Consider the following 25,280-nt stretch of genomic DNA (forward strand, 5'->3'; position numbering starts at 1 on the left):
TGTGTTGTTTCCCTTCAGTAAACTGCTGTAACATAATTCCATCGACTGTTTTGAACGACAACCACAAATAACGTCGCTCTACCAATAGGAGCATCAAACAATAAAGTGTAGTTTAATTTGATGTAAATCATGTTTAACTGCAGCTCTCACCCGGACACACACACACACACACGCGTGCATTTATTGTGTCTGGTTTTTATTTCCTCTGCAAACATCTTTTCATAAATGTTGAAAACAAACAGGAAGCTGCAGCGGATCGCTAACGTCTGTCGAAGGAGGAAATAAAACCAGCCGAGCGTTCTGTCGCCTGCTGGAACTGGGGATCATATTTTCATAAGAAACATTTCTCTGACTTCCTTATTGAATCATCTGTGCAGACCCCCCCCCCCCGCCCCCCCCCCCCCCCCCCCCCCCACCAGTGCTCCAACCCATGACCCGAACCAACCACACACTGATTGGATTGACTGAGATCCAATCAAATGAGGACTTTTCATGTGAGTGGATTTAGGGTCTGAAGGTAGAGTCAGTGCACGCATGCCCACAACTGGTTCACACTAACTTCAATACACACACACACACACACGCACACAGTCGCACTCCGTGTGAGTGCATTGTGGGAGATCTGCCTTCTGGAGGAGGTCATTACATCACCTGATCACCAAACTGAGTTAGCGTGGGTACAGCGGTGGAAAATTAAAACAACCCTCACAGGACTTCAGAGTATTATGGAAATTTAGAAAGGTTCAAGTTGTGAATGAGTTATGAGGATGAGGATCAGTGGGGTGTGGGGGGGGCGGGGAGTACTGTGTACTGTTATTATGTGTATACTTATATGTTCACACTAGGGAAGGTGTATTTCAATCCTTTCTATGTCCTGTATGTATAAAATGATCAATAAAGTTGAGTTTGAATTTTTAACTTTGCAGAACCTTCATATTCACAGGAAACCAGTTTAATCAAGAGAGGAGAGAAACTCTGTAGAAGCTCAATTTCTCAGGCTGATGTCTTTTTGCCTTTAGAATAGGAAACATGAAATATAGATTTCATATCATAGAGTATTCAGGACCTTTGACACTCACCCCATTGGCTCTGCTCATGGCCTGGTAGTAGATGCTGTAGCTCTTGGCCGGGGACAGCGGTGGATTCCAGAAGCCTCCGTAGCTCTTGTTGTCTCCGACCGTGAACGGCTGCACCACCGTGACGCTCGCCGGCGGCAGGTCGGCGGCGATGTAGTACGCCGAGTCCAAGACGGAGGCGTTCCGGAAGCTGACGGGGGCGGAGAAGCACTCGGGCGCCTCGGGGGGGGCGGCGCGCCGGGTCTTGGACTTGCGCTCCTCCTTCACGACGAGCTGGTAGGAGCTGGAAACACACGGGGAGACATTAAGTGTTTGGGATTTACTCAAAAGGAAGTTTTGTCTTTTCCTCTTTCTGTGTTAAGAACATCAAAAGTATTATTATATTATTGGTTTATCATTAAAATACTATATTCTCAATCCAGCAGCCTTTCTATTGAAACTCTAAGGATTTTTATTATTATTATTATTTCCATTTTTGGACTTTTCAGGGCCTAGACATCCTCAAATTCCAACCAAAATTATCAGGAAGTATGAAGCCCAAAAAAGAAATTGTATTCTGGAGTAATCTGAAATGGGCGTGGCAAAATGGCTCAACAGCGCCACCTACGGAAAGCCCCCTCACTTAGCTTTCACCGATCCTACAGAAAATGAAGGCAGTGGTGCATCATGACCAGACGCACAAACAAGTCTCTCAGAGCATTACGACAAACACAACAGGAAGCCCGCCATTTTCTATTGAGTGACCATTTTGACCATAATCACCATTTTTACTTTGAAGTTTTTACATCTTTGATTTATCTCAACCTTTATGTCACAGACGTTAAAGCAGCGAGTTTGAATCCCTCCAGATGTTTGTTGTCTTTTAAAACTCTTACGACTATCAGGTGTTGTTTGTTAGTTATTGTGTAACTGAGATGAAAACTGAAGATGTATATTGTGAAGCTCTGTGGCCTGTTGACCGTGAACAAGCTGCTCAGGTGCTTCACATCCATCCTGACAGTAACAGTGGGCGAGCGAGTGGGCTGAGGTGTGTGAAGACTCCTCGGGAAGATGTCGCTATTGTGTGAAAAGAAAGTGTAATTTGTTTTTTCCTCGAAAAAGTCGCTATATTTAAAAAGGGAACGTCATTTGAATTTTTTGTCATCACGCACCTGGCAGATCATTATTTGTGTTTACTAAGTAACAAGGTGTGAATTATGACTAAGAGTGTGTGTGGGTCTGTGTGTGCACATCTGTTGTTGTGTGCAGTTGGAAATTAATGGAGTCCAGATGTGTCCCCACCTGCCCCGTGTCTGTTTGTGAGGAACACACACTTGAACAGGTGGGCATGAGTGTGTGTGTGTGTGTGTGTGTGTGTCCGATTCCAACAGGTATGTTTAAATACTTCTGTGTGGTTGTGTGTCTGTGTGTGTCTATTCCACTCCGAGCGGCTTCATGAATGACTGAGGGCTCCTTCAGCAGTCAGGACGAACGCAGCCCCCCCCCCCCCCCCCCCCCCGCGCGCAATTACCTCCGTCCTCCACGCCAACAACTCACTTCACAATTATACGCAATTAGGGAAATGTATGTTTCTGTGAAGGGGGCGGCGGCCAATTATCCCCAGCTCCCGTTTGGCAGATTTCATAAAAGATAATTGCAGATGACCAAAGATGAGCCCCCCCCCCCCCCCCCCATCTCTCTCTCTCTCTCTCTCTCTCTCTCTCTCTGGTGAAATACCCATTGATATCTAATGGTTTTCGGAGGCTGCACAAGGGAAGAAGCTGGAAGCGAGAAGGGGACGAACAGGGAATTGTGTGTTTGTGTGAGGGTGTGTGTGCGAGTGTGTGTGTGTGTTTGTATTTATGATGCGTTCACAGACCTTCAGGTTTTTGTGATTGTGTCTTTGTACATATCGTGTGTGTGTTGTTGTGCTTCTGTCTGTGTCTTGACGGTTTGGACTTTAAGAACTTTAGAATTTTTTTCAGAACGACTGTGTGATGGTTGGGATTTGGATTTAAACACACACAGTATCTAAAGACGTGTGTGTTGACATGTGCGTGTGTGTCTGTGCGCTCTCATGCATTAACATTTGTCTGTGAGCAATTGTGTGTGTATTGACCTCCAGTGTTAATCTGTACAGCTCAGTACATAACATTCAGTTATGTGCATTTATCTAAATCTGCATGTGTATGTATTTATAGGGGTGTGTGTTTGTGTGTATGTTTGTGTGTGTGTCTGTGTGTGTGTGTGTGTGTGTGTGTGTGTGTGTGTGTCTGTTTGTGTGTGTGTGTGTGTGTGTGTGTGTGTGTGTGTGTACTCGGCCACATCGCTAAACATTTCTCATCTGAGCTCCTGAACTTTCTCTGATCTCTTCAGACTAAACATAAAGAAAAACAACCAACACAGTTCCTGCATTAATATCTCTCCTGCACTCTCACCAGCAGATGACTCCTCTGTGCTCCTCCACGTTCACCAGGCGGCACTTAAAGTGTGTAACACTCGCACAAAACACACACACAGAACGAGCAATGCACGATAAGGGGCTTATCTCAGGTTGATAAACACATGCTGGAGCGAAGCCTAATTCAACACAAGATATACAGTGTTTGACGTGTGTGGGCTATAAATGGAAAGATATGATATTTACAGATATTAACACGAGGCCACTGACCCACGCTCACGTCTCAGAAACACATTTCCCCGAGTCCAAATGGAAGTGATAGATATTCTCCGTGCACCCTCGTCTAAAGCGTATATTTCCCTGAAGGCGACTGAGAATAATGTTCTCCCCTGCACCAATTAAATGGATCAGATCACATGTTCAAAGTGAACTTTTAATTAAAAAACACGCTCGCTGGAAAAAAAATAATAATGAGAAAATGAAAATGAATAAATTAACTGTGTCTGTTTTGAACCAAACCGGTGGGAAGGCTGTGGACTGAGGAACCGGAGAATGACGCCTGATGGTGTTTGTGTAATATCCAACATCAGCTTTTTATATTTCCACTGACGGTAAAAACTGATAAACTCAGAACACGAGTGATGGAAACCGGCTGATCTGGGCGACTCTACTCCATGAAGGCTAAAACCCTTTTCCTGTTCTAAATCACTTTGCTCCTCAACAAGCCGTCGGCAGGAGGCGGAGCGGTCCACTCTTCAGGGACCAGACTCCGATTGCCAAATTACCGTCAGTCCACCGAGGAGACGGAAGAGACTAATGACGATACGTCTCACTGCCAAATCTGTGGGAAAAATGAAGTCCCCCCCCCCCCCGTCTTCTGCTGCATACAAATTGGACTTCTATGTGTGAGTGGCTCTAATGGCTTTTAAAAGAGACCCCTGGGGGAGGACGGGGGGGAGAAAGTGAGAGGAGAAAATGAAGGGAGAGGAAGACGAGGGGGGTGTTGGGACGAAGAGGGACAAACAGAGGAGTGAGACAGGTACCTGATGGGGGCTCCTCGGGACTGGGCGGGCTTCAGCAGGATGGTGATGGTGGTCTCTGTCTCGTTCAGCGGAGCCTCGGACTCGTATTCCGGCATCATCGGAGCTGATGGTGAACAAAACAAGAAGGAACAAATCAAAACAGATCTAATCTTCTCTGCTGGTTCTTATCTGAGGGCCCGTCTGTCTCGGGTTGTTATTACGTCTCCTCAGGTTCTGCTGAAAGAGCAGACGGAGGGGACGGACGTGTGCTCCTCTTCTCCGGGAGGCTTCACACACACATTCAATCACATTCACAGTTTTTAATTTAACATCCGTCACAGGCCCTGGTATTTGAGGTGCAGCTTCAGTGCCTGTGAACACGTCAACAGGCTTGTCTCCTGATTGAGGCGACAGTCAGGTTATTAAAACGACTCGGAAAACATCCATCGCTAACTGTCGACATCGTTTCATTTCAATCCCTCCGTCCGCCGGTGCCTGGACGAGATAACGAAGACAGGGGCCGGCGTGGCCTTTGGAGGGAGACGTCTCCGTGATGTGGTGAAGTGCCACGTTGTGTTTTTTTCCTCCTCTTAGCAACGCGTCGTTGTTGGGATTCGGAGGAAAGGTCGAGCGAGGTGTCACATGTTCATCACACATTAGAGTCGAGTCTCCTGGAGTTTAATCAACACTCTGGATTCACGGGTCGGCTGTGTGGGTCAGTGGCTGCGGGGCAACGTCAGGACTGCTCGGATCATTCGGCTTTAATTCACAAACCCAACATTTAGGAACCATCTTTACACTGGAAACAAATTCTCCAATGATTCTATACTTCATAATTAATCTCTGAGCGCTGTGCAAATATTGGCTACTTGCTCTAAAGGTGTAGCTGGTCACTTCTGCAGAGATATTTCTGTCTTCCCTCTTTCACAAACATGCATAGTTGCAATTGAAGCTCCTGGTGGAACCATGTGAGCCCCGCCAAAGTAAAAGCAAATCATCTGGATCAGCCCCTGGTGGCTGGCTGCAGTATGCATCCCATGTCTCCTCCAGGTTAGCAGATGGGAAAGGGACCGAACAGTTTTCCTGTAGGTCTGCTTTAAATGTGTTTAATAGTGTAATAACGATAGCTGACACTGTTCAAAAGCCCAAGATGGCAGCTCCACCTGTGAACAAGGAGGGGGGGGGGGGGGATGGAGTCAGGTCGTCCATCCTCTCCACTATGGAGATGATCGGTACCACAAAAAAACCACGATACACAATTCTCTGCAACTTGTGATTCAGCTCCGGACAAAGTTTATCACGAAAGAAAAAATCTGCAGAGACTCACTCCAGCTCGGAGCCAATAGCTGACCAGCTTTCTGCTTAAAGGTCAAAACCACCTCAGGGAGGAGGAAACTGAAATAACAGCATCCTGACGAGGGAGGACAATCAGGCATTTGGGAAGGGATCATTAGAGACAGGTAAAAAAAAAGAAGAGGAGAGGAGGAGGCCGATCAGAGACAGAGAGGAAGAGAGTGACTGAGACGCTGGAAGAGGAGAAGGAAGGAGGAGAGGGACAGAGGGAGGAGCAGGCGAAGGGAGAGAAAGGTTGAGTCGGAGAGAAAAAGGGCAACGGGAGACACAAAGAGAGGAAAACGCAAAACAGGTTTTTATTTAGCATCTGTCATTTAAACTACAAAAGACACTTCCCACCGAAAAGCCAGAGAAGAGTCGGCCTGCTCCACGATAGAGAAGGACGTTCACATGTGAGGACGCTTCACGGCCTTCACGATGGAAGATTGTTTTTTCCATTTTCGAAGGATGAAGGTTTCTGACATAAACAGCAGGTTATAGAAGTGGAGAGAAAGAAGCCGGAGATATGAAAACGCTCAGGGACACAAACACAAACACACACTGACACCTTCACAAAGGAATTGACTGACACGTCCGTGGTGAGGACAAAGGAGCCGTGGACGTCTCGTACTCCACCTGCTGCTAGTGTCATAATAAAACCCAGTGGGTCTTTGTTTGAGAGGAAACGTCCCAAGAAATTAAAATGTCACCAGAAATGGAAAAACTCACGAGCAAATCATTTCAAAACGAAACAAAGTGAATCTGTTAAAGGTTTCGTACCTGCTATCTTGGTGGTGATGCGGGTGGTGACGGGGGGGCCGAAGCCCTTGTTGGTGGAGGCCTTCAGGGTGAAGAAGTAGGTGGTGCCCGGGTAGAGGCCCACGAACAGGTGGTGGGTCTCGTTCCTCAGCTTGAACACCCGTCCCCTCTGCGTGGTCAGGTCCGCGCTGGGGTCCAACGAGCTCAGGGCCTTGTAGGTGATCTGGAGGAGGACAGGAACCAGTGCTATTCATTCACTCCCATTGGAACCATTAAAACCAGTGTCGGACATGAACTCTGGAAAATGTTTTATCTATTTAGAGCAGTGGGAGATGGTCAGATGAGCTCACCGTGTTTTTGTTTTAAACATTTCAACATCGGATTCTGAGCTTATGACCAACCTCTGTGTGTGTGGCTCCACTTGTTCATCCTGAGGTGATTGTATTATTTTTATGATATATTTGTATTCTCACACGGGTTTGTGTGTGTATTTATACTGATTTGTAAATATACCCTTTTATATATTTGAACATTTTCCGGTTGAACATTTGTACATTTGCACTAGACTTATTTTTTTCTACTACTATATTATCCTACCTATAGTTTATTACTATACTCTTCCTCATAGTATATTCATCATTCTTATATCATACCTTACCTCTTAATACTGTTCATATTCCAATTATATTTCTAACTGTACTTCCTATTTATTTAAATATTCCACCATCCACAATACTCTTATTTTGCACTTCTGGTTAGATGCTAAACTGCATTTCGTTGTATATGTACTTTTTTACATTACATTACATTACATGTCATTTAGCTGACGCTTTTATCCAAAGCGACTTACATTTTTAGAACACTGAGCATTTATGAGGGGCCATTTAGGGGTTCAGTATCTTGCCAAGGACACTTAGGCATGCAGATGGGATAGAGTGGGATTCGAACCGGCAACCTACTTGTTGCAGAGCCCCAGCTCTATCCCCTAGGCCACGCTCTCCCCATACTTGTGCAATGACAATAAAGTTGAATCTAATCTATATACTCGGCTCAAGCTGAGCGTTTGCTGTGCTTGTGCTCCGACACTGACGGAAAACAGAACTAGAACATCGTTAATTAGCCATTAATCATTAATTACCAGGTCACCCCATCTGAATAATATCAAAGTCTATTCTAACATCTTTTCATGGAGGTTGAAATCTTCTTCCAGGCTTCAGAACAAACAACCTCCTCCGTCACATTGAGCAGATCCAACAAATCAAGCGTCTGTTCAGCGTCAGGCGAATGGACGGTGAAGCAGAAGAACGATATCGGCTCTTTGCTGCAGGTCTGAGTTCCTCCACATGGTTTCCACCGTGAGCCGGGAACAAACTGAGCAAATTGACCCGTGGCCACTAAACTGGCAGAGGTACTTCAATAGTTCTTCTGTTAAAAGACCTGTCAATGTCTGTCATAATGCTGCTACTGGCAAGTGTCCACGCCGCACGACTGCCAATGATTGCACGCACACACAAACACACACGCACACACACACACACACACACACACAGTAAAAGACTGGAGGACAGCTGTCATTGTGAATGACAGTCAGCACAAAAGCGTATTGACTGGTGGGAAAAAAAACACACATTCATAACGCTTCTACACAAACACATTTCAGCTGAGTGAGTGTGTGTCTGTGTCAAGGACTCTAAGAGAATTCCAGCAAGAGAGGAATGGAAGAATAAAAAGGACAGATCCATAAAGAGCGGATGGAAGGTGGGAGCGACTGAAAGAAAGAGAATGAACAAAGGAGACGAGACAGACAACAACAACATGGACGAAGCCGAGAGATCTCGACCGAGCGGAAAACCTCCACCGACGCAATTCCTCTCTCGCTAAACTCGCTGGGCCACAGAGCCGCCCCTGGACTGGTTTGAGTCTTTCCCATCATTCGTCTGCTGGGATTTACTTCTTGACAAAAACAACATGTGAGGGCAGCTCTGTTTAGTTCACTGCCAATCGGGGAATCTCCAGAGGAAGAAAAAAAAAACACATCAGAGCTTCAAAAATACAGATTTAATAAGTGAGGCCGGGCCTAGCGTCTGCCAAGTCCTGCTCACACGGAGACATCGAACCGTTAACCAACAGAAACCAGCTGAAATATGAAGCATCAGTGAAAGAAGAACTACGATAATGAGAGTGGGGAAGAAACGTGCAGCCCAGAGAGAGAGAGAGAGAGGATCACCACTTCCCATCCGCCCGTCCTGTCCCTGCTGTGGTTGAGAGGCTGAGACAGACAACAAGTGTCCCGGTGAAATCACTTCTGATGTGTTGACGGCTTCAGGCCCTTTTCTGTTTCTGCAGATGAGCTGATGTGCAATGAATTCAGACAAGAACAACACCGGGGTGAGAAAAGTCAGGCTGAAGTGAGGCCGAGAGTGAAACTGAAGGAGAAGGGGGGGGGCAATGACGTGACAGATGAATCATATCCAGTCTGACACAACGCCGATTTCACAGAGATTTAATTTAATATCAAATTGAGCTGTTTTCAAACCGAACTCTTTTTCCTGAAACGTTTCCAACACAAGTCAGATGCACAAACTTGGAGAATACAATTAAATCCCAGGATGGACGAGAGGACAAGAGGAGCCGTGCAACTGGGAGACACCGAGGACGACGTGGTGTTGGAAAGACAATGAGATTAATGCACTGAGAGCCGAGGGGGGGGAGGGGGGCGGGGATGTGCTGTAAACAATAACAAGCCTCTTTCCTCAGAGGTTATTATACCTCATGTCCGGTCTCTTGAATAATTTACTCAGGTTCGAAGCCTGGACTGAATTGAAATGTCTGACTCCTGCTGCGTCAGTCAAACTTTTGTCCAGACCAAACTTTCCAGACGTGAATGAAATCAACTTGTTTTTAATAATTCTATTTGCATGTTTTTTTTTCAGTTTGTGTTTAAATAAATTAAATCAAACTAGAATGGAGATGGGGGGTGAGTTTTGTGCCTTGGTGTCATCACATGTCTTCAACACTGGCTGTTTCCTATTGTCCAGGTGTTGCAGCCTCGGGAGACCAGAAGGGAAGCTCCGAGGACAAGACCATCTCAGCTGGACTCAGTCTAGACCCTGTCCCCTGAAGTCTAGGGCCCCTGACATAGCTTCTCCATTATCTATCCTGTGTCTCCTTTGAGGGTCTGAATCGGTGGCGAAGTGGAGAAGGAACAAAGTCTTAAAAAAAAAGAGGCAGAATGAGACGAAATATGAGAGAAACAGTTCGAGAGTCAAAATGAAAGAGGGAAAAAAAGAGAACCATTTAGAATAAATGAAGTAGAAAAGAGGAGTGGAGAGCTGGAGCCAAACCGAGGCTGAGAGGGGGGGCGGCGAGAAAGAGCGATAACAAGTGATGCAGATGGATGTTTGTGGAAAATGAGTAGCCTGGAGGTTGTGTGTGTGTGGGGTTGCGTGTGTGTGTGGTTGTGTGTGCGTGTTATCTTTTGGTGTGAGGCAATGGAAGGAGGATCTTAGCCCTTCACGCTCATGGACGCCGGGCGGCCCCTCGTCGCTCCATTAACAGACTCAAATCAAAAGCCGTGGCAGCTGGAGGCCTCACTCCGACTCGGCTGCCGGCCGGAGTGCTGATGTGTGAACGTGTGAGTGTGTGTGAGTGGTGGAGAGGGAGTGAAAGAGAAGGAAAGAAGAGTGAAAGATAAATGGAGTAATAAACAAAACATCGGCAGGAGAGAAAAACTGATTCAGGACCAGCAGTTATTCTGTTGAGTCTCCATTTGGGGTTTGGAATCTCTGGAGTCGAGTGGACAACACACGTGAAATGTGTTAACGTGTTTTCAGAACACAAAATACAAAGAGAAATGTTCTCACAACACGGTACACACTAAAGGAACGTGAAGACCCAGACAGTTATCCAGGCAAGACTTTCAGTTCTTTGTGTTAAATGTCCTCGTGTCTGGATCGTATTCTCATTTCTTATATTTCACCCAACATTTGGGTGATGAAATTGTTTTTCCTGATATAAAGTAATGTCATGTGCCCTCAGACTTCATGTAGCTTGGTGCTGACAGTTTAAAGAGCCACTGACTGGTTCTAAGGGCGTTGGAGGTAATGAAGGTAAGGTCAGATTTCTCTCATCTCTCACTCCTGGTTCGAGTTCAACAACCAGGACCGTTAACATCTTCACATTTGGGTTATGATATGACGATGAGGCAGCAGAAGGCCTCTCAGGTTAAGAAAGTTGGAGTGAATCCTTCGGCCAGTAGACGTCTCCCACCACGTCTGAAGGCTGCTTGAATAAAACATGTTAAATCAATAGCTATTTATACAGACTGGGACTTGGGGGCTGGAACAATAAAATATTATCTGTTTCATCTACGCTGCAGTTTTAGGTTTGCATATCGATGGCTGTTATTTTACGAGTCATGAATGGCTCTCTATATTTTTATGGGCTTTACACTCCGCTCCCGTCTCATCCACTAACTCATTCCTTCTGTTTCCCTGTTGAGTGGTAGACTCTCTCTCTCCCTCTCTCTCTCTCTCTCTCTCTCTCTCCCTCTCACTGTTTTATCACTCTCCCCACTGGGGTGAGTATTTTCTGTCCACCCTTCTCTTTTCCTCCCTCACCTCTTTCTTCACTGGGTCCTTAAGTTCCTCTCCATTTCCTTCTCTCGCTCCACAGTTGATCTACTCACCCGTTCTCTCCCTGTTTCTCTCAAAAGGAGGAGTGAGGGTAATAAACCTCAGGTGCATGTTCTCCTCCCTTCAGCCTCCACCTCCCGCCACCCCCACCTTTTCTCTCCCTCTGCAGAGTTGATGTACTTGGGATCGGTAGAGCCATAAAGCTGCGGTTGTTTTATCGGCCAATGAAAAGGCAGGCGCTGCACGGCACTGCATCTTGGGTAATAGAGTGTGTGTCTGTGGGGGATAACCCCCGGGAGGGAAAGTGTATGTGTGAGTGTGTGATTGAATAAGTGAGTCGGGGTGGAGAATAGTAAAAGAGGGAGAGAGAGAGAGAGAATGGTGAAATAGAGCAGATGAAGGTAAAGAAAGAAGAGATGGTTGATGCCACTGGTGCCACACCCCTTCTACACCCTGAACTTTGTTAACATTTGTTATCTCATAACTCTTCATAGACTCTTTGATATTACTCGTTGATCTACACTCAGAACCTTTTGGTGGTGACCAGAGAGCAAGAGGACGGGGGGGGGGAAGTGAGTTTACGTGGTTCCTCAAATCAGGAGAACTCCTCTGTACCTTCCACTGGAGGGTTCATGGGCACAACTGGGAGGAGACACTGGTGCAGACCCAGAACTTGGTGGAGGGACTATAATACCAATCCTATACAATATGTATTAGTATATCAACTCTTGCTGTGGAGACCATCTAGAACATCCTGCTTGGCTTCCTGCTGCCTTCACCCAGCCTTGGATAAGTGGAGTGAATTATTAGATGGATGGACGGATTATTTATAGATCTTTTAAAATTCATTAATAAGGACTTGACAATTGGAAAAACTCTCTTCTTCATTTATCTTTTTCCAGCATCATTCTATCTAGTTTAACAACTCATTGATATTAGACCACAAACCTGATGGAATACCGTAGGAAACAATTATGATTAGAACAATTTTTTGGATATTTCTACAAAAGTTAAAACAATTTAAATATTGGGTATTTCCTCTCAACCTGTCAATCCAACAGTTATAATATTCTACTGTGTTGAAGTGTTTCATGCCCATGTGTGTTTTCATATTCCACTGCCTGTGTGCCTGCAGGAGATTTATGCCGGTTAATATCCGATGCCATAGCTTTCACCCAGCAGCCCTCTCCATCAAACACACCACCACTGCATCGTGTGTGTGTGTCTTTGTGTGTTTGTCTGTGTGTGTGTGCGTGCTCGCCCTCCTGGGCTGCAGCATGTTGATCTCAAGCCAAGTTTTATGGAAATAAAGAATGTTTACGAGGCACCGTTGTGGGACCGCTGCTGTAGAAAGGCTATTTCAATTCAGTTTTGTCATTTTCCATTTTTTATTCTCTGTGCTCCTGTTTGTTTTATTAGAGAATACACCGTGGCTTCATTCCGCACTATCTCACCGGTGCAGCCCTGTCATGTTGAGTTGTGTCGGCGCTCCGGTGGTGAGGTGCTTGCTCTCTCTGTGTCTCTTTACTTCATTTTCGTTGGGAGTGAAGTTTTCAAATAGTTTACAGCCTCTCTGCTTTATCCAGCGTTTAGTGGAAGTTCTCACCCGAAGCAGATTGAGTGAATAAAGTAGGTTTGGATCAGACCTCCCTCGACTGTCTACACACACCAGCCCCCCCCCCCCCCCCCCCCCCCAGGCTCTCACACATCACACTTCATCTACAGTTTGACAGACACACTATTCTGTCACTGTCGCCTCACGTGACCCTTCACTCTGTGGAGGCTCCGCCGTTTGAAGTGGAAATGCTCGATACTTAAAACCATTTTTTAAAATATGAATAAAAACCTTCCTGTTCCTTCGTTAGGCCCTTGGGTTAAAAATATGTCTATGAGATAAATGTGATGATATTTAAATGTGTTCTGTCTTAAAATGTGATAAATAGGCGAAGGATGATCCCAATTATGAGTTTGAAAGACACAAAGCACAAGTTTCCTCCTGGGTTACACAACTGTGTGTTGTTTATTGGTTATTACCTGTTTTATATTCCATCGGGCTTATTCCCTTTTCTTTTGGGGTTAGGTTTCCTATAAAACTGCATATTGTAAAAAATCTACTTTTGCAGCATTCTTCCTTTTATAAAATCAAGTAAAATTAGAAGATGTCACAATTATAATCAGTTTGAAGTGAGCCTCATTTGTGCTATATACAATAAATGAGCTCTAATACAGTTATATACCATAAGTAGGTTCATGATGACTGGGTATTACTGGTATGTGGAAAATCCTGACAACCAGTTTCCAGCCGCTCTGTCTCACGCTGTATTTTGACGTCTCCTGTCCTGCTCATTAGAAACAAGCCACCGATATAAGAGGAGGCGGCTGTGCAGCGCCCGTCCTGTCCTCTAACGCGTAAAACTTCCCCCACAGTCGAATAAAACTTTTCTCTCGTCTTCTCCCGGCAGAACGCCGCCCTGACACCTCCTGCCTCGCCGGTAATTTAGGAGGCACCCATTGTTTTAAGTTGCAGCATTTCTGTTTTTAGAAGTTTTCCATTTGGGGCAGAGTGTTCTCCTGCTTCCCCCGACTTTTAAATGTCAAGACATTCTGGGTCACTAGGAACAGGAAGAAGCTAAAACACACACACACACACAAACAAACACGTGTGCTGATGCCAAACTCCACATGCACACACGGAGAAAGGCCAACGCAAACACGTATGTAGGCACACAAAACCCAGATCAACCTCATGTATGAACACGTATGCAAATGCTACACAATGGAAGAGAAGGGAATCGTTGGTGTTTTCCTCGTCCCGATTTCCCTTTGTTTCCAACGAGATAAGCTAACGGGAGAAAGGAACAATAATCCGATCATATTTCCTCGCTCGCCGTCCCCATTGTTCTCATCGACTCTTGATAAGAGACGCGAGAGAGAGAGAGAAAGAGAGAGAGAGAGAGAGAGAGAGAGAGAGAGAGAGACAGAGGGACAAAGCCACGGGGACTAAATATAGCTGATAACATTTCCAGGCCGTATTGTTTCTCACTGACATAAATATGCACAAGAGAGGGATGAGAAAATAAAAAGGAGAGACAGGGAGATGAGCGGCGGCAACAATGTTCTAGCTTCATTAATAGACAAGCTGTTAATCTCCATCTCCCCAACTGCTTAATCAGGCCGTTCAATCAGAAGTCGAGAGGCAGGGGGGGCTAGTGGGGGAGCAGTGACTTCTGGGAATAGAAAAATTCAAGAAATGACAGGATACAAGAGTTTTTGAAAGATCTTCCATCTTCCTTTGCCTAGCTCGTGTAATCCTGTCATTCTCTTTCTGCTACGGCAGCCCCTTGTGACCAAAGTTCAAAAATCAAAGTCAATACGATGATAGTTTGACGGGAAACGGCTGGAGTCTGCTGACAGGAAGTGCTCGTGTGACAGACACACACACACTTCCTGTCAGCAGAGCTCAGATCAGTGACAGGAAGCCCCTCAACATGTTAATGTGGGCCACACACACACACCTCCTCTGCTCTCGATCACACATTAAAAACATTTGCTGACAACCTGCTCACCACCGATTCTCAGGCACTCACCATCGTGAACTGTGGGGGGAGATATTTATGAAGTGCCATCGTCTTGATATAATAAAGATTTGTTCGGTGTAAGAAAAGGTCAGAAGGTCACTGATTTATCATGGCTTCTGTGCTGTAAGGAAAATGAAGATCTACAGATGAAGATGCTGAGAAAAAAATAACTGCTGAGTTTAAGTGTGTGTGTGTGTGTGTGTGTGTGTGTGTGTGTGTGAGTGTTTGTGTGTGTAGGAGACACAGAGGACATTGTGTTAGCATAGGGGTCCAGTTAGATGATCTCGGCTTGTTCCACTTTCCAGGAGGAGGCTGAGCCACGCCAGGCTGTATAAATACATCATATATTTAAGATACATGCAAACCGAGGGGGCCCGCATTCTCACACACACACACACACACAGCTACACACAGAGTGTAAAGGATACTGGGCCATTCCCCTGCAGGCCGGCTGAAAGGAGGGAGGCAGAGTAAATGGTGTCAGCAGCTCAAGGACTCGAGAGCCACTCTAAATATAGAGTCTTATTGACAAGAATGGAAAAACAATACAGAGGAAAGAGAGAATGAAAAGAGGGAGAAGAGGGAGAAGACAAACGTTCAGGATGAGATCGACCTGTCGCTCTTCAGCCGGTGACGTGATCCTGTCTCTACTTTTATCTGTTCGGTAAAAAGTAAACTCAAAAAGACAACAGGAAAAAAGAACCCCGAGCTTTGCATGATTTCATCCTTTTCTCTCTCTCTCTCTCTCTCTCTCAAACTTGAACTTGAACTTGAACTTGAACTTTGGTTTCACGGGCGTTGCCACATTGAAAGTGAAGGAGAGGCCTTCAACATGCAGGTGAGTGTGATGAGATCTAATGGTTCCTCTGTCTCTTTGAACCAGACTGTTATAAGCTCACAAACGAGAGAACACAGGATGTGTAATGTACAAATATCTCTCTTTTTTCAAAATGTCACAAATCTTTCGTCAAATGCTAATATTCAGAGGCAGGAAAAGATTTCAGTTAATTGCTAAAACTTGACATATATTAGAGTCAAATATTGAATTAATGGAGTTGAAAAAGCGTGATTCAGTTTTTTTACCCACCCCCTCCCCTGGACTACAAATTAAAACCAGGCTAAATTTGGTCAATTCTCTTTGAGTTTTTCTAGTCATGTATTTTCTCCATTTTGTAAGGAACTCCCAACATCTTTTTTCTGAATTAAAAAAAGAAAAGAATTTCAAAACATGCGTAGACTCGATATTAGCTCAGACTTTGTGCGTCTGTTAATTGAAAACAAAAGCTACAAATCGAGCCCCTGATGAGTCGTTGCCTTGTTGGTCTATTCCAGGCGTTGCTAACTCTCCCGCGTTGCACTTGAGCGAGCGGGAGCTGCAGCTACCGGTCGGTAAACAGGGAACACGATCGATGGCCGGATCACCTTTTGCCGATTTGCCACGCTCCTAATGAGAATCAATCATTCCCCTGTGCAGAGAGCAGAGATAAAGGAGGAGAGTGCAACAGCCACACGTCTGCTTTCTTTTCTTCCACTGAGATCAACAGAGTAACTCAGTGAAAGAAAATGCCAGAGCGGCTGCCAGCATTGATTCCGGTGATTGATTAAAGGCCATACTTGAGGAGAGAGGAATTGAGGAGTAAAGTTATTCACACAGAGGAGCCGGAGCAGAATAACTACATGGAGTTCCAGCAGCCCATTGCCTGGTGTGTTGGATTAAACAGCTCGGGGGTTTGTCAGCAGAACTTTCCAGTATCGCTGCTGGGAAATTGAGCAGGTGGAGAGTTAATTGCTTTGAAACATACCCGTGCTTGAAGTCACAGGCGATTCCACGAGTCGTCAAAAGTAAAAAGCTCATTCATCTGTTCGGAAATGACTCACACGAGCGCTGGCTTTGGGTTTGTGTCTCATTCAGAACAAAAACAACAGGATTTGTTCCTTCTGTCTATTCAGGATCGTTTCACCTTGAAAATATCCATCAAATATAAGAAGTGTGCACATCGTGGCACTTTTCACAATCAACAAAGACGAGGGAATCGGTGAAAATGGGTTTCTACATGTGACCTAAAGTTGGGTTAGTGTGTAGAAGTCCAAATCTGTTGTGAGACGACATATTAAATTCACTTAATGCAAAGAAAAGCATAAGTCGACCACTCGGGAGGACTTGGATGTGTCCAAAGCATAAATATAAAATCAGAGTTTTTGTCAATAACAACAAAGTACAACCACGACCTGCAGAGATAAGGCTCCTCGTTGTTTTTTGTTAATTAGGATTTTGTAGTCTTTAGCCAAATTAGAATTACTTCCACAAAGCAAAGGAACATTAACGTTAACCACAGATTAAAAAGGCAGCAAAACGTTAACAGCTGTGATTCAACACTTCCCACACGAGGTGGAAACGTGGAAAAAAATCTCTTGAGATGTCGGTCGAAAAACAAATCAGCAGAGCTGTGATCTCATGACTTGCTCCAGTGCTTTATTCTAATCAATGTTAGCACCGGCATCTGTCGAGCCAGCGGGGGGGGGGGGGGGGGCTCGGGAGTAACTGCACAGAGATCAGCAGGAGGCCGGCGAGCTAACAGAGAGGACCTGTAATGTCTGAATGGTCTGATGAGGCTATCAAAGAAGAGTTTGACAAGGTCACGATCCATGTGCGTGTGTCGGTGTGTGTCGGTGCTCTGCGTTGTGTAACTGCAGATACCTGTGTGTTGTGTGAGGGGGGGTCAGAGGGGAGGGGAAGGTGCAGGGGGTCTTACGTGGGATTTATTTAAAGCAACTGGAACAGAGGTTTTTCAGTTTTACATCCTTTTGATGTCAGTTTACTTTTCATTAGTTAAAACAGCTGCTGTGGACTTATGTGTGAAAACATGTAAGTTATATTTATTAGTGATTTGCAGCTTCAACACAGACACTGATCGCTCACTGATATTTTTAAACTGTAGGTTTTGACAATCGTTTCCTGAGCGTCAAGCAAACTGCACAAAGTTCAAGTTTAATAAGATCAGACTGAAAATAAATGCTGCGTCAAATTTAACTCAAAATGATTCAACTGGGAAAAGAAAGACTGATTGAAGCATTAATATCTGTGTCCGCTCGATTCATTACTCCGGATCTGCAGTTTGCAAAATGAAGAATCCTGTGACCACCCACAGTGGAAGGTGGGATGGACTCATTTAGCGGTGGCTGATGGTTTGACCCTCTCTGACCACAGCTAAGTGTCAGCTGGGAATGATAAAGTGATGGGATTAAATGGTAATTTGAGGAACCTGCAGTGAAACCATTTCTCCAAAACTTTCCAAAAGTCAACTTTACGTCATTAAAAACAAAAAAAGCAAATATTTTAATTACAAATGGGATCTGACACAACTGCAGCAGATCAGATTTGTTGAATAATCCATGAAACAATCAATAATGCATGTCAGACTACTGCTGATTTCCAGATGATCTGATTGTACTTTTCTGTTTGTGACATGAATAGAAATAATAGATCACAAGGTTTTTCAAAAACAAAAAAAAACTGCTTTGGTTTAATCGCTCCTCACTCCTGATGAACATGAATAAAAAAGGATGGATAGCTTTGTTGGATCAAATCAAACACTCTGTTCTCCTCACTTCTATCCACCACTCTAACTTCCTCCCTCCATCACGTCGTCCCCAGACGTCACTTGTTCTCTCTCGGCTGAATAGAGGACAAGAGGGAGCGAGAGGAGGCGGCCTCGGCCCCATTAGATCCCTCGCAGATGTTTCCTTTAATCCTGGTAATTAGCTGCAATTATAGTCACAGACACAGAAGATGAAGTGATCATATTTGCACACTGAATTAATTCATTTAATTACGCCAGAGGAATATTCTCTCTTTATGTCGTGTTTCCCCAGTTGCTCACTTTGGAGGGTTTTTTATCTCCTCGTCCAGTCCTCTCTTCGTTCTTCTCACTTTCCTTATCTCCCCTCGTCCCCTCGTCCCCTTGTCCCCTCCTCCTCCCTCTCATTGTCCTAGGTGTAATTTATCTGGGCTCTATCCTGAAAAGCGAGGCCCACACACAGAGAGAGAGAGGGAGTGCGGGGGGGAGAAAAAAAGAAAGTACAAGAGACAACAGAGCGGGATAGGACATGACAAGAGCCCCTTTAGATGTTGCAGATGATGCCTTTAATCCTGTCAATAGCTGCAATTATAGTAATTATCTCTAATAGCGGCGCATTGTGTCGCGGCTCTGATATGTTTAACAGCCCAGGCCGGGGGGGCGGGCGAGCTGCGATTCATATTAATGAATCCGACACAAAACAAGCCGGAGCTGATGACGGTCCCGAGAGCTTTATGGAGAGCCGAGTGTTTTTTGAGCTCCGGGTCGAGGTCTGATGGAGGCTCTCCGAGACGGCACTGAGTGGTCTTTACACCGCGGAGAGAGAGAGAGAGAGAGAGAGAGAGAGAGAGAGAGAGAGAGAGAGAGAGAGAGAGAGAGAGAGAGAGAGAAGGAGAGAGAGAGAAAGAGACACCAGAGGCTGGAGATTGATGTGCGGAGGTAGAGAGGACTTGGGAGAAAATAGAGGCAATTATACGAGAGGAAGACGCCGCCAAAATAAGATGTCGGTGTGTGTTACAAGTGTGAGGTTGTGCGATCAGCAGCTGAATCACAACGTGGTGTACACCTATAACTCTGGAAGATTTGATTTTGCAAAAAGTGTTTAGCAAAGAAGCGAGTGCAACACATATTTAAAAACAATTACAAGTATTTGTAGCTGAGCCCTCGATAACAACTTGTATGACGACCTTTCAGATTGAAAGCTGAAGGTGAAACTGTAACAGTCAATAAAAGCAATAACTGGATAATAGTAATAACACTTGTGTACAGTGTATTTCAAATCTATTGTATATAGAGATCCAGAGACCTGAAGCAATCAAGCTGTTATACACTCTATACACTAAGATGTAATTGTTCGACTGAGCGTCTTCCGAAGAATATTACATACATATTAAAATGATAAGCCTAACTTGTGAAAAATGTTTGTGTAAAGTGTTAAATACAGCAGCCTAAAATTAAAAAGCCTCTAAATATAAACCATGGATCAACATGCACCAGATGTAAGGTGTTGATAGAAAAATAACATAATATTAGTCTCTTATCAAATAAAAATCCTCGTCTAAGAAAACGAGCACAAGATAAAATCAAGATTTATGATAATTAGGTTTGACAGTTGCCCTGATGAGATCCAGCAGGAAAATACTCTTTGTTTGAAGTTTCTAGTCTTTAAACTTATTAAAATGAAGGTGAGAAGTCATATTATGTGTTTTAATCAGGTGTTTATATTCAGGATGAAGGAGGTGACAATTAAATTAAACTGAATACAAATCTAATGAATTTAAATAAAACATCAAGAAGTGAATACATTCTTCATAAGTGCTATTATAAATATGTTCTACTTGTGTCAGAGGACTTTCTGTCCTGGATCTTTTTAAACAAACACACACTTCCTAACAAAGGCTTTTTAACCACCAACACACTCTCTGACTTGTTAGTTCACACAATCCTCACACACACACACACATACACACACACACACAAACACACACACACATATTGACAAACTTCAGAAAAAACTTTATCACTGACTTCTCTAATAACTCCTCATGCAAATGTATTTCATCACTTTCTTCCTCTCACACTCATTCAAAACCTCACAAACTTTATTCAACACACACACACACACACACACACAGACACACTAATAGCCCAGGCAGCTCTTGGTGTGAGGTAGCTCCTTGATGCAGTGATATAAGAGGCAGACAGGGGACACACAACAGGTCAATAATTCATTAGATAAAGAGCTCAACTCAACTTCAACCTGAACAAACCGCCTCTAACCGCACACGCTCACACACCCGCTCGCCTCTCCGTGACTTCAGAGGACATGACACGAGGTTTCAAACTTGTTCCCTAGAGACTAACGTTCTGTCCTTAAGCCAAGCTACGACTAACCCCGAACTTCACCTAGCCACGCCCCCTCGCCTTGAGGTTTTAACGTGGGACGTGGTCTTTGTCCCCATATGGGAGGCATGTCCCCATAATGTGATGATATAAGCAGGTCTCCGCATGACCACTTATACCTGGATCACACACACACACACACACCTCTCACAAACTTGAGGACTTGAGGACCATCAAGGGACTAGCAGCCCTATTTTATCCAGTCCGCTGAAAAGCTGCTCACCGCTAATTCTGACGAGAGTTTGTATCTATCCCGGAATACAAAACATGTATCACATGACATTGATGTGGAAGAAATATGATAAACATGACACACACCACACAACACACACACTTTGAGTTTTGGCTGAATTGATGCGTCTACAGAAATACCGATCTTGTTGTTGTTTGCTTTCTTTAAAGGTAACACGTGGTCAGTATTTACTCTCACGGCCGGTGTTTCCAGTAACAGCTGTTCACGCGTCAGTCTCAAACTCTGTTTTGTTGTTGTTTCCAGTGGAGGAAGGACAAAGACAGTTTGAACTCTCATTTTGCTTCGGTGTCTTGACAAGAGAGGACAGAGCCGAGAGCTCCTCTGATGCCGATCACCCTGAACACATCACTTCCCCTGTTGAGTCACAAGCTCCACTCGAGTGTCCCTCTTTGTCCACACACTCGTGCTGCATCAGGACTAAACGTCCTCCGTCGCCTCTGGATCACGAGGACAGATCGGAACTTGCTGGTGAAGATTCTAATTTCAGGCTAAATCTCTGCAGCACACTATGTAAACGTGTGTGTTTGTACTCAACTGACTTGCACAGAACCTCACCCATCACCTGTGGGTTGACCTGAGCTCAACCTCACTCATATTCTTTTGGATAAACTCAACAAACCGTTAGAAGAAAAGTTCCAAAATCCTGGAGCAAACTTTCAGACTCTTCCACAAGTCTGCAGCATAATACAAAGCCTGAAGAGAGCCTCACATGGAATTGTCAGAATGAGAGTTGATCAGAAAACCTCAGATTTGTGCCACTCGCAGGGTCTAAACCCTCTTCTGCCTGAACGTCTCCTCTCCTCACTCGATTCCTCATTCTTACTCACCTAAAGATTCCTTTATTTCCCTTTCACACATTTAACGAGACCTTGTTCACTTGGATTATGAAGTATTGTCGGAAAATAAGATATACGCTTTATCATATTGCAGATCAATGCATTCATCTTATAAAATTGCAGTCATATCTTTCCGTTTGCTATCCACTCTTCCTCTCTATCTTAGCCTCTTTCTGTTCCCTCCATCCATCTCATTATGCTGTCGTTCGGCCGCCCATTCTCCTCCAGTGGCCGACTGAGGTCCAGGAGATTTGAGGCTGAGGACGTACACACACTGACGCTGTTTGTTCTGCTGCAGTTGTAATGATGCAGCAGTCTGCCGCAAGGCGAGTCAAGGTGAAATGTGAGATCTGGGACAAGAGCTTAGCTTTGAACCTGGGATCAGACCTGCAAGCCTCTGCTTCCCAGTCACAGCCCAGTGGTTTCAATCCAAAATCTTATCCATCTGGAAAAAGAAGGCTCACTCCTCACAGTTTTCATTTGTTTACCAGTAAACACAGATGTGCTACATTCACATGGTAGATTATGTTGTCATATTGTAATGAATCGTTGTGAAACTTACACTGTAAAAAGTATTTTTCTTGGGTTTCTACAATTTAAAGCTGCTGAATATTTTCAACCAATGGCCGAGATGTATTTAAAGATGGACGACATGAAGGCCGCCAAAGATGAGGACGTCTGGATCGTGAATCACACGAGTTCATAAAGTCCACAACTGAATGTAAGTGTTATCAGTAGACCAATGACCAACCTCGTATAGTGTGATGACTCCGTTGGTTTCATTGGGAGCTTTCCACTGCATGAAGATCTTCTCTTCATAAGGCGTGTTCTGCAGAGACTCCATCGGAACCGAGCCCGGAACTGTAGAGACAGAGAGGGAACAGAACTTCATCAGGAACAGTAACAAAAATAAAAGTTTGGGCAACTAAAGAACTTTACACTCATCCCATTTTCAGTAAATATCAGTTTGATGTGTAACAATATATTTGTGACGTGTTTCTTTCTCGAGGTAAAAATTATGAATAACACCACAGATGTTAATACTGTTATAGGCTCTTAAAACAAAAGATATAATGTGTTTTATTGTTGTCAGCAGGACATTGTTGAGGATGTAAAGAGGCCTTGGTCCTTCAAATGTCAAATTTGACCCAGACACAAAAGGAGGGTTAAACACGACCTCAGAATAAACCTGTGAGTGATCGACTGATCCAGTTTTCCAGCCTCAGATCAACATCTAACAACAAGAAGAAATTAGACGCAGTAAAACTAAATCATCTTGAAAACTCACAAAATACTCCAGAGTATAACCAATAATACTGTCCTCACACACTGGGACAGAACTCATCCTCAGGTCCCTGATAATCATTCAATATTGCTCATGCTATAAATAAATCCACGGGCATATGGAAGTGAGCACAGAGGGAGGCAGCATATTGAACTGATGAGAGACGGCGAGTGGGAGGTGAAGAAGGCGAGAGGAAGGGAAAGAAGAAAGGAGGAATAATGCATTTATGAAATTGCACTTCCGTTTCTCATCATTTAATTCTGTTATTTAAAGTTTCCCACTCATCGGAACTGTTAAGTTACTTGAAATCTAATTTTCCCCGACAGGCAGAATGAGAATCGCTGCTTCTTTCAGAAAATCTAACAATGAAAGGCATTTGCTGTAATTAACTGTGACGTGGGACTCCATTATAATTCTTGTATTTTCAAAAGGCTGAATTTTATATTGTATTATTAAGTATATGTAATCAGGAAGTGAACTTAGAGGTACGTTCTGGAAACAACTAGGGTCCAGTTTTATTTATTTTCATTACAAACAGAGTGAATATTAAAGTTTTACAAAACGAGACAAAGATTTCTCACTGAGAAACATATTAATGTGTTTATATGACATTTATTTTGTATTTTTTTTGTTGAGTTAAACTTTTCCTTGTTACTGTTACAATATGTAAAATGACAGAACATCACTTGTTATGAATACGACAACAGAAGTTGATCAGCTCCAGGTTATCGGTGAGATAAATCTTAGATAAATCCAGACGCTGAACAACAGAACAATTACTGACACACAAACCAGAGCGGAGACTGGTTTCATTTTCCTTAAGGCACTTTTCCTGACTCACAGCTGGGAGCCCCCTTCAGTTCCATCAAACTCCTTTTTTGATATCGTAACTCAAACAAACTGTTCATTCTGAACTTCTATTATTCACTCAATGTCAAGGAGGGAAATTCACGCCTGATGTCTAAATACTCCTAAATACTGAGGGAGGCTCAGTGTGTGTTTGTGAGTCTTTGCACAATAACTTGTTTCATTGGTTTGAGGCTAAAATTTAAACTTCTACCTTTAATCTGAGACTGTTCAACACCAAAATAGATTAACCACTGTAGCACCAGTTTGTTCCACCAGTTCCATCAGGGAAATTAAAGCATTAAAAAAAACACCTACATGTAGTGAGACCTAGAATCTAAGTTGTTAAAGTCAGCAGTTTGCCCACGAGTTACATTTCAGACCTGTGTGTGCTCGGAAGAGTCAGAAGAAGAGTCAGAAGAAGAAGAAGAAGAAGAAGAAGTAGAAGAGGGAGGGAGTCAAAGTTTAAAGAGGACAACACCGAGTCCTGGGGACATCACTTAGAGACTCAGCGGCAGGAGAAGCTGAAGGTAAACTCCCGGGTGCAGGGTCATAAAAAGCCCTGAGCTGTGACATGCACACAAACAGTGAGGGGCAGCCGGGTTTACCCAGGAACATCTACCAGGTGACACGAGCGTGCACGTCGCTGCCTACACGTGCACGCTCGAGAGCAGAGAAAAAAGCAAATGAATAGTAAAAAAAAAAAGAATCAAGAGACCAAACGATGAGACGTAAAAACATGTGGGTCATGAGCTGTGTCGTGCTCTGAGGCTTTATGAGGCCGTGCTGACAGAGAGGACGTGTCAGACACAAATACACACACTGCTACACACGTGTCAACACCTTTTCACTACGACACACAACAGTGCTCGAGCACAAGCTGAGACGGTAACGCACACACACTTCACTGAGGGGTGTGAATTGTTCTAAATGTTAAGGAGAGGGAGACAGACGGCGCCTGGACGGACGGACGACGGCAGTGTGTTAGAACGAGTGTGAAAGTGTGTTCGAACGAGTGTGAAAGTGTGTGTGTTTCCTGCCTCTCCGTATCACCTCGTGTTTCTGTTCTCGATGATCATTCGACATCGGCAGGAAGATTGTTATTTCCTAAGCAGGATGTGATCTCTCACCTCTGATCTGCTGTTGCCTTGTGTGTAATGTTAAAAAATGAGCCTGAAGTTTGTCTTATTGTCTTTGTCTCCAGTGTTTTACAGCCACAAATTGAATCCAGCAAAATCTAACAAAGATGGATGTGACACAGTTTTTCTTTTTTTTCCTCTGGAGGATTCCCCTGTTGT

The 25,280-nt window shown here is 44.2% G+C and overlaps 1 protein-coding gene across 1 annotated transcript in view; it reads right to left on the reverse strand.

The window, feature by feature from the left end:
- ptprt (protein tyrosine phosphatase receptor type T) overlaps positions 1-25,280 on the reverse strand; it is a 193,460-nt gene that overhangs the window by 59,500 nt on the left and 108,680 nt on the right. The window contains exons 11-14 of the mRNA XM_062409429.1: positions 22,603-22,712; positions 6,591-6,792; positions 4,500-4,602; positions 1,080-1,359 (exon numbers count right to left, since the gene is read on the reverse strand). Coding sequence (XP_062265413.1) covers positions 1,080-1,359; positions 4,500-4,602; positions 6,591-6,792; positions 22,603-22,712 — 695 coding nt within the window. The remainder of the gene's footprint in view (positions 1-1,079; positions 1,360-4,499; positions 4,603-6,590; positions 6,793-22,602; positions 22,713-25,280) is intronic.

Source organism: Platichthys flesus, chromosome 2 (assembly GCF_949316205.1).
Source record: "Platichthys flesus chromosome 2, fPlaFle2.1, whole genome shotgun sequence".
Classification (NCBI taxonomy): domain Eukaryota; kingdom Metazoa; phylum Chordata; class Actinopteri; order Pleuronectiformes; family Pleuronectidae; genus Platichthys; species Platichthys flesus.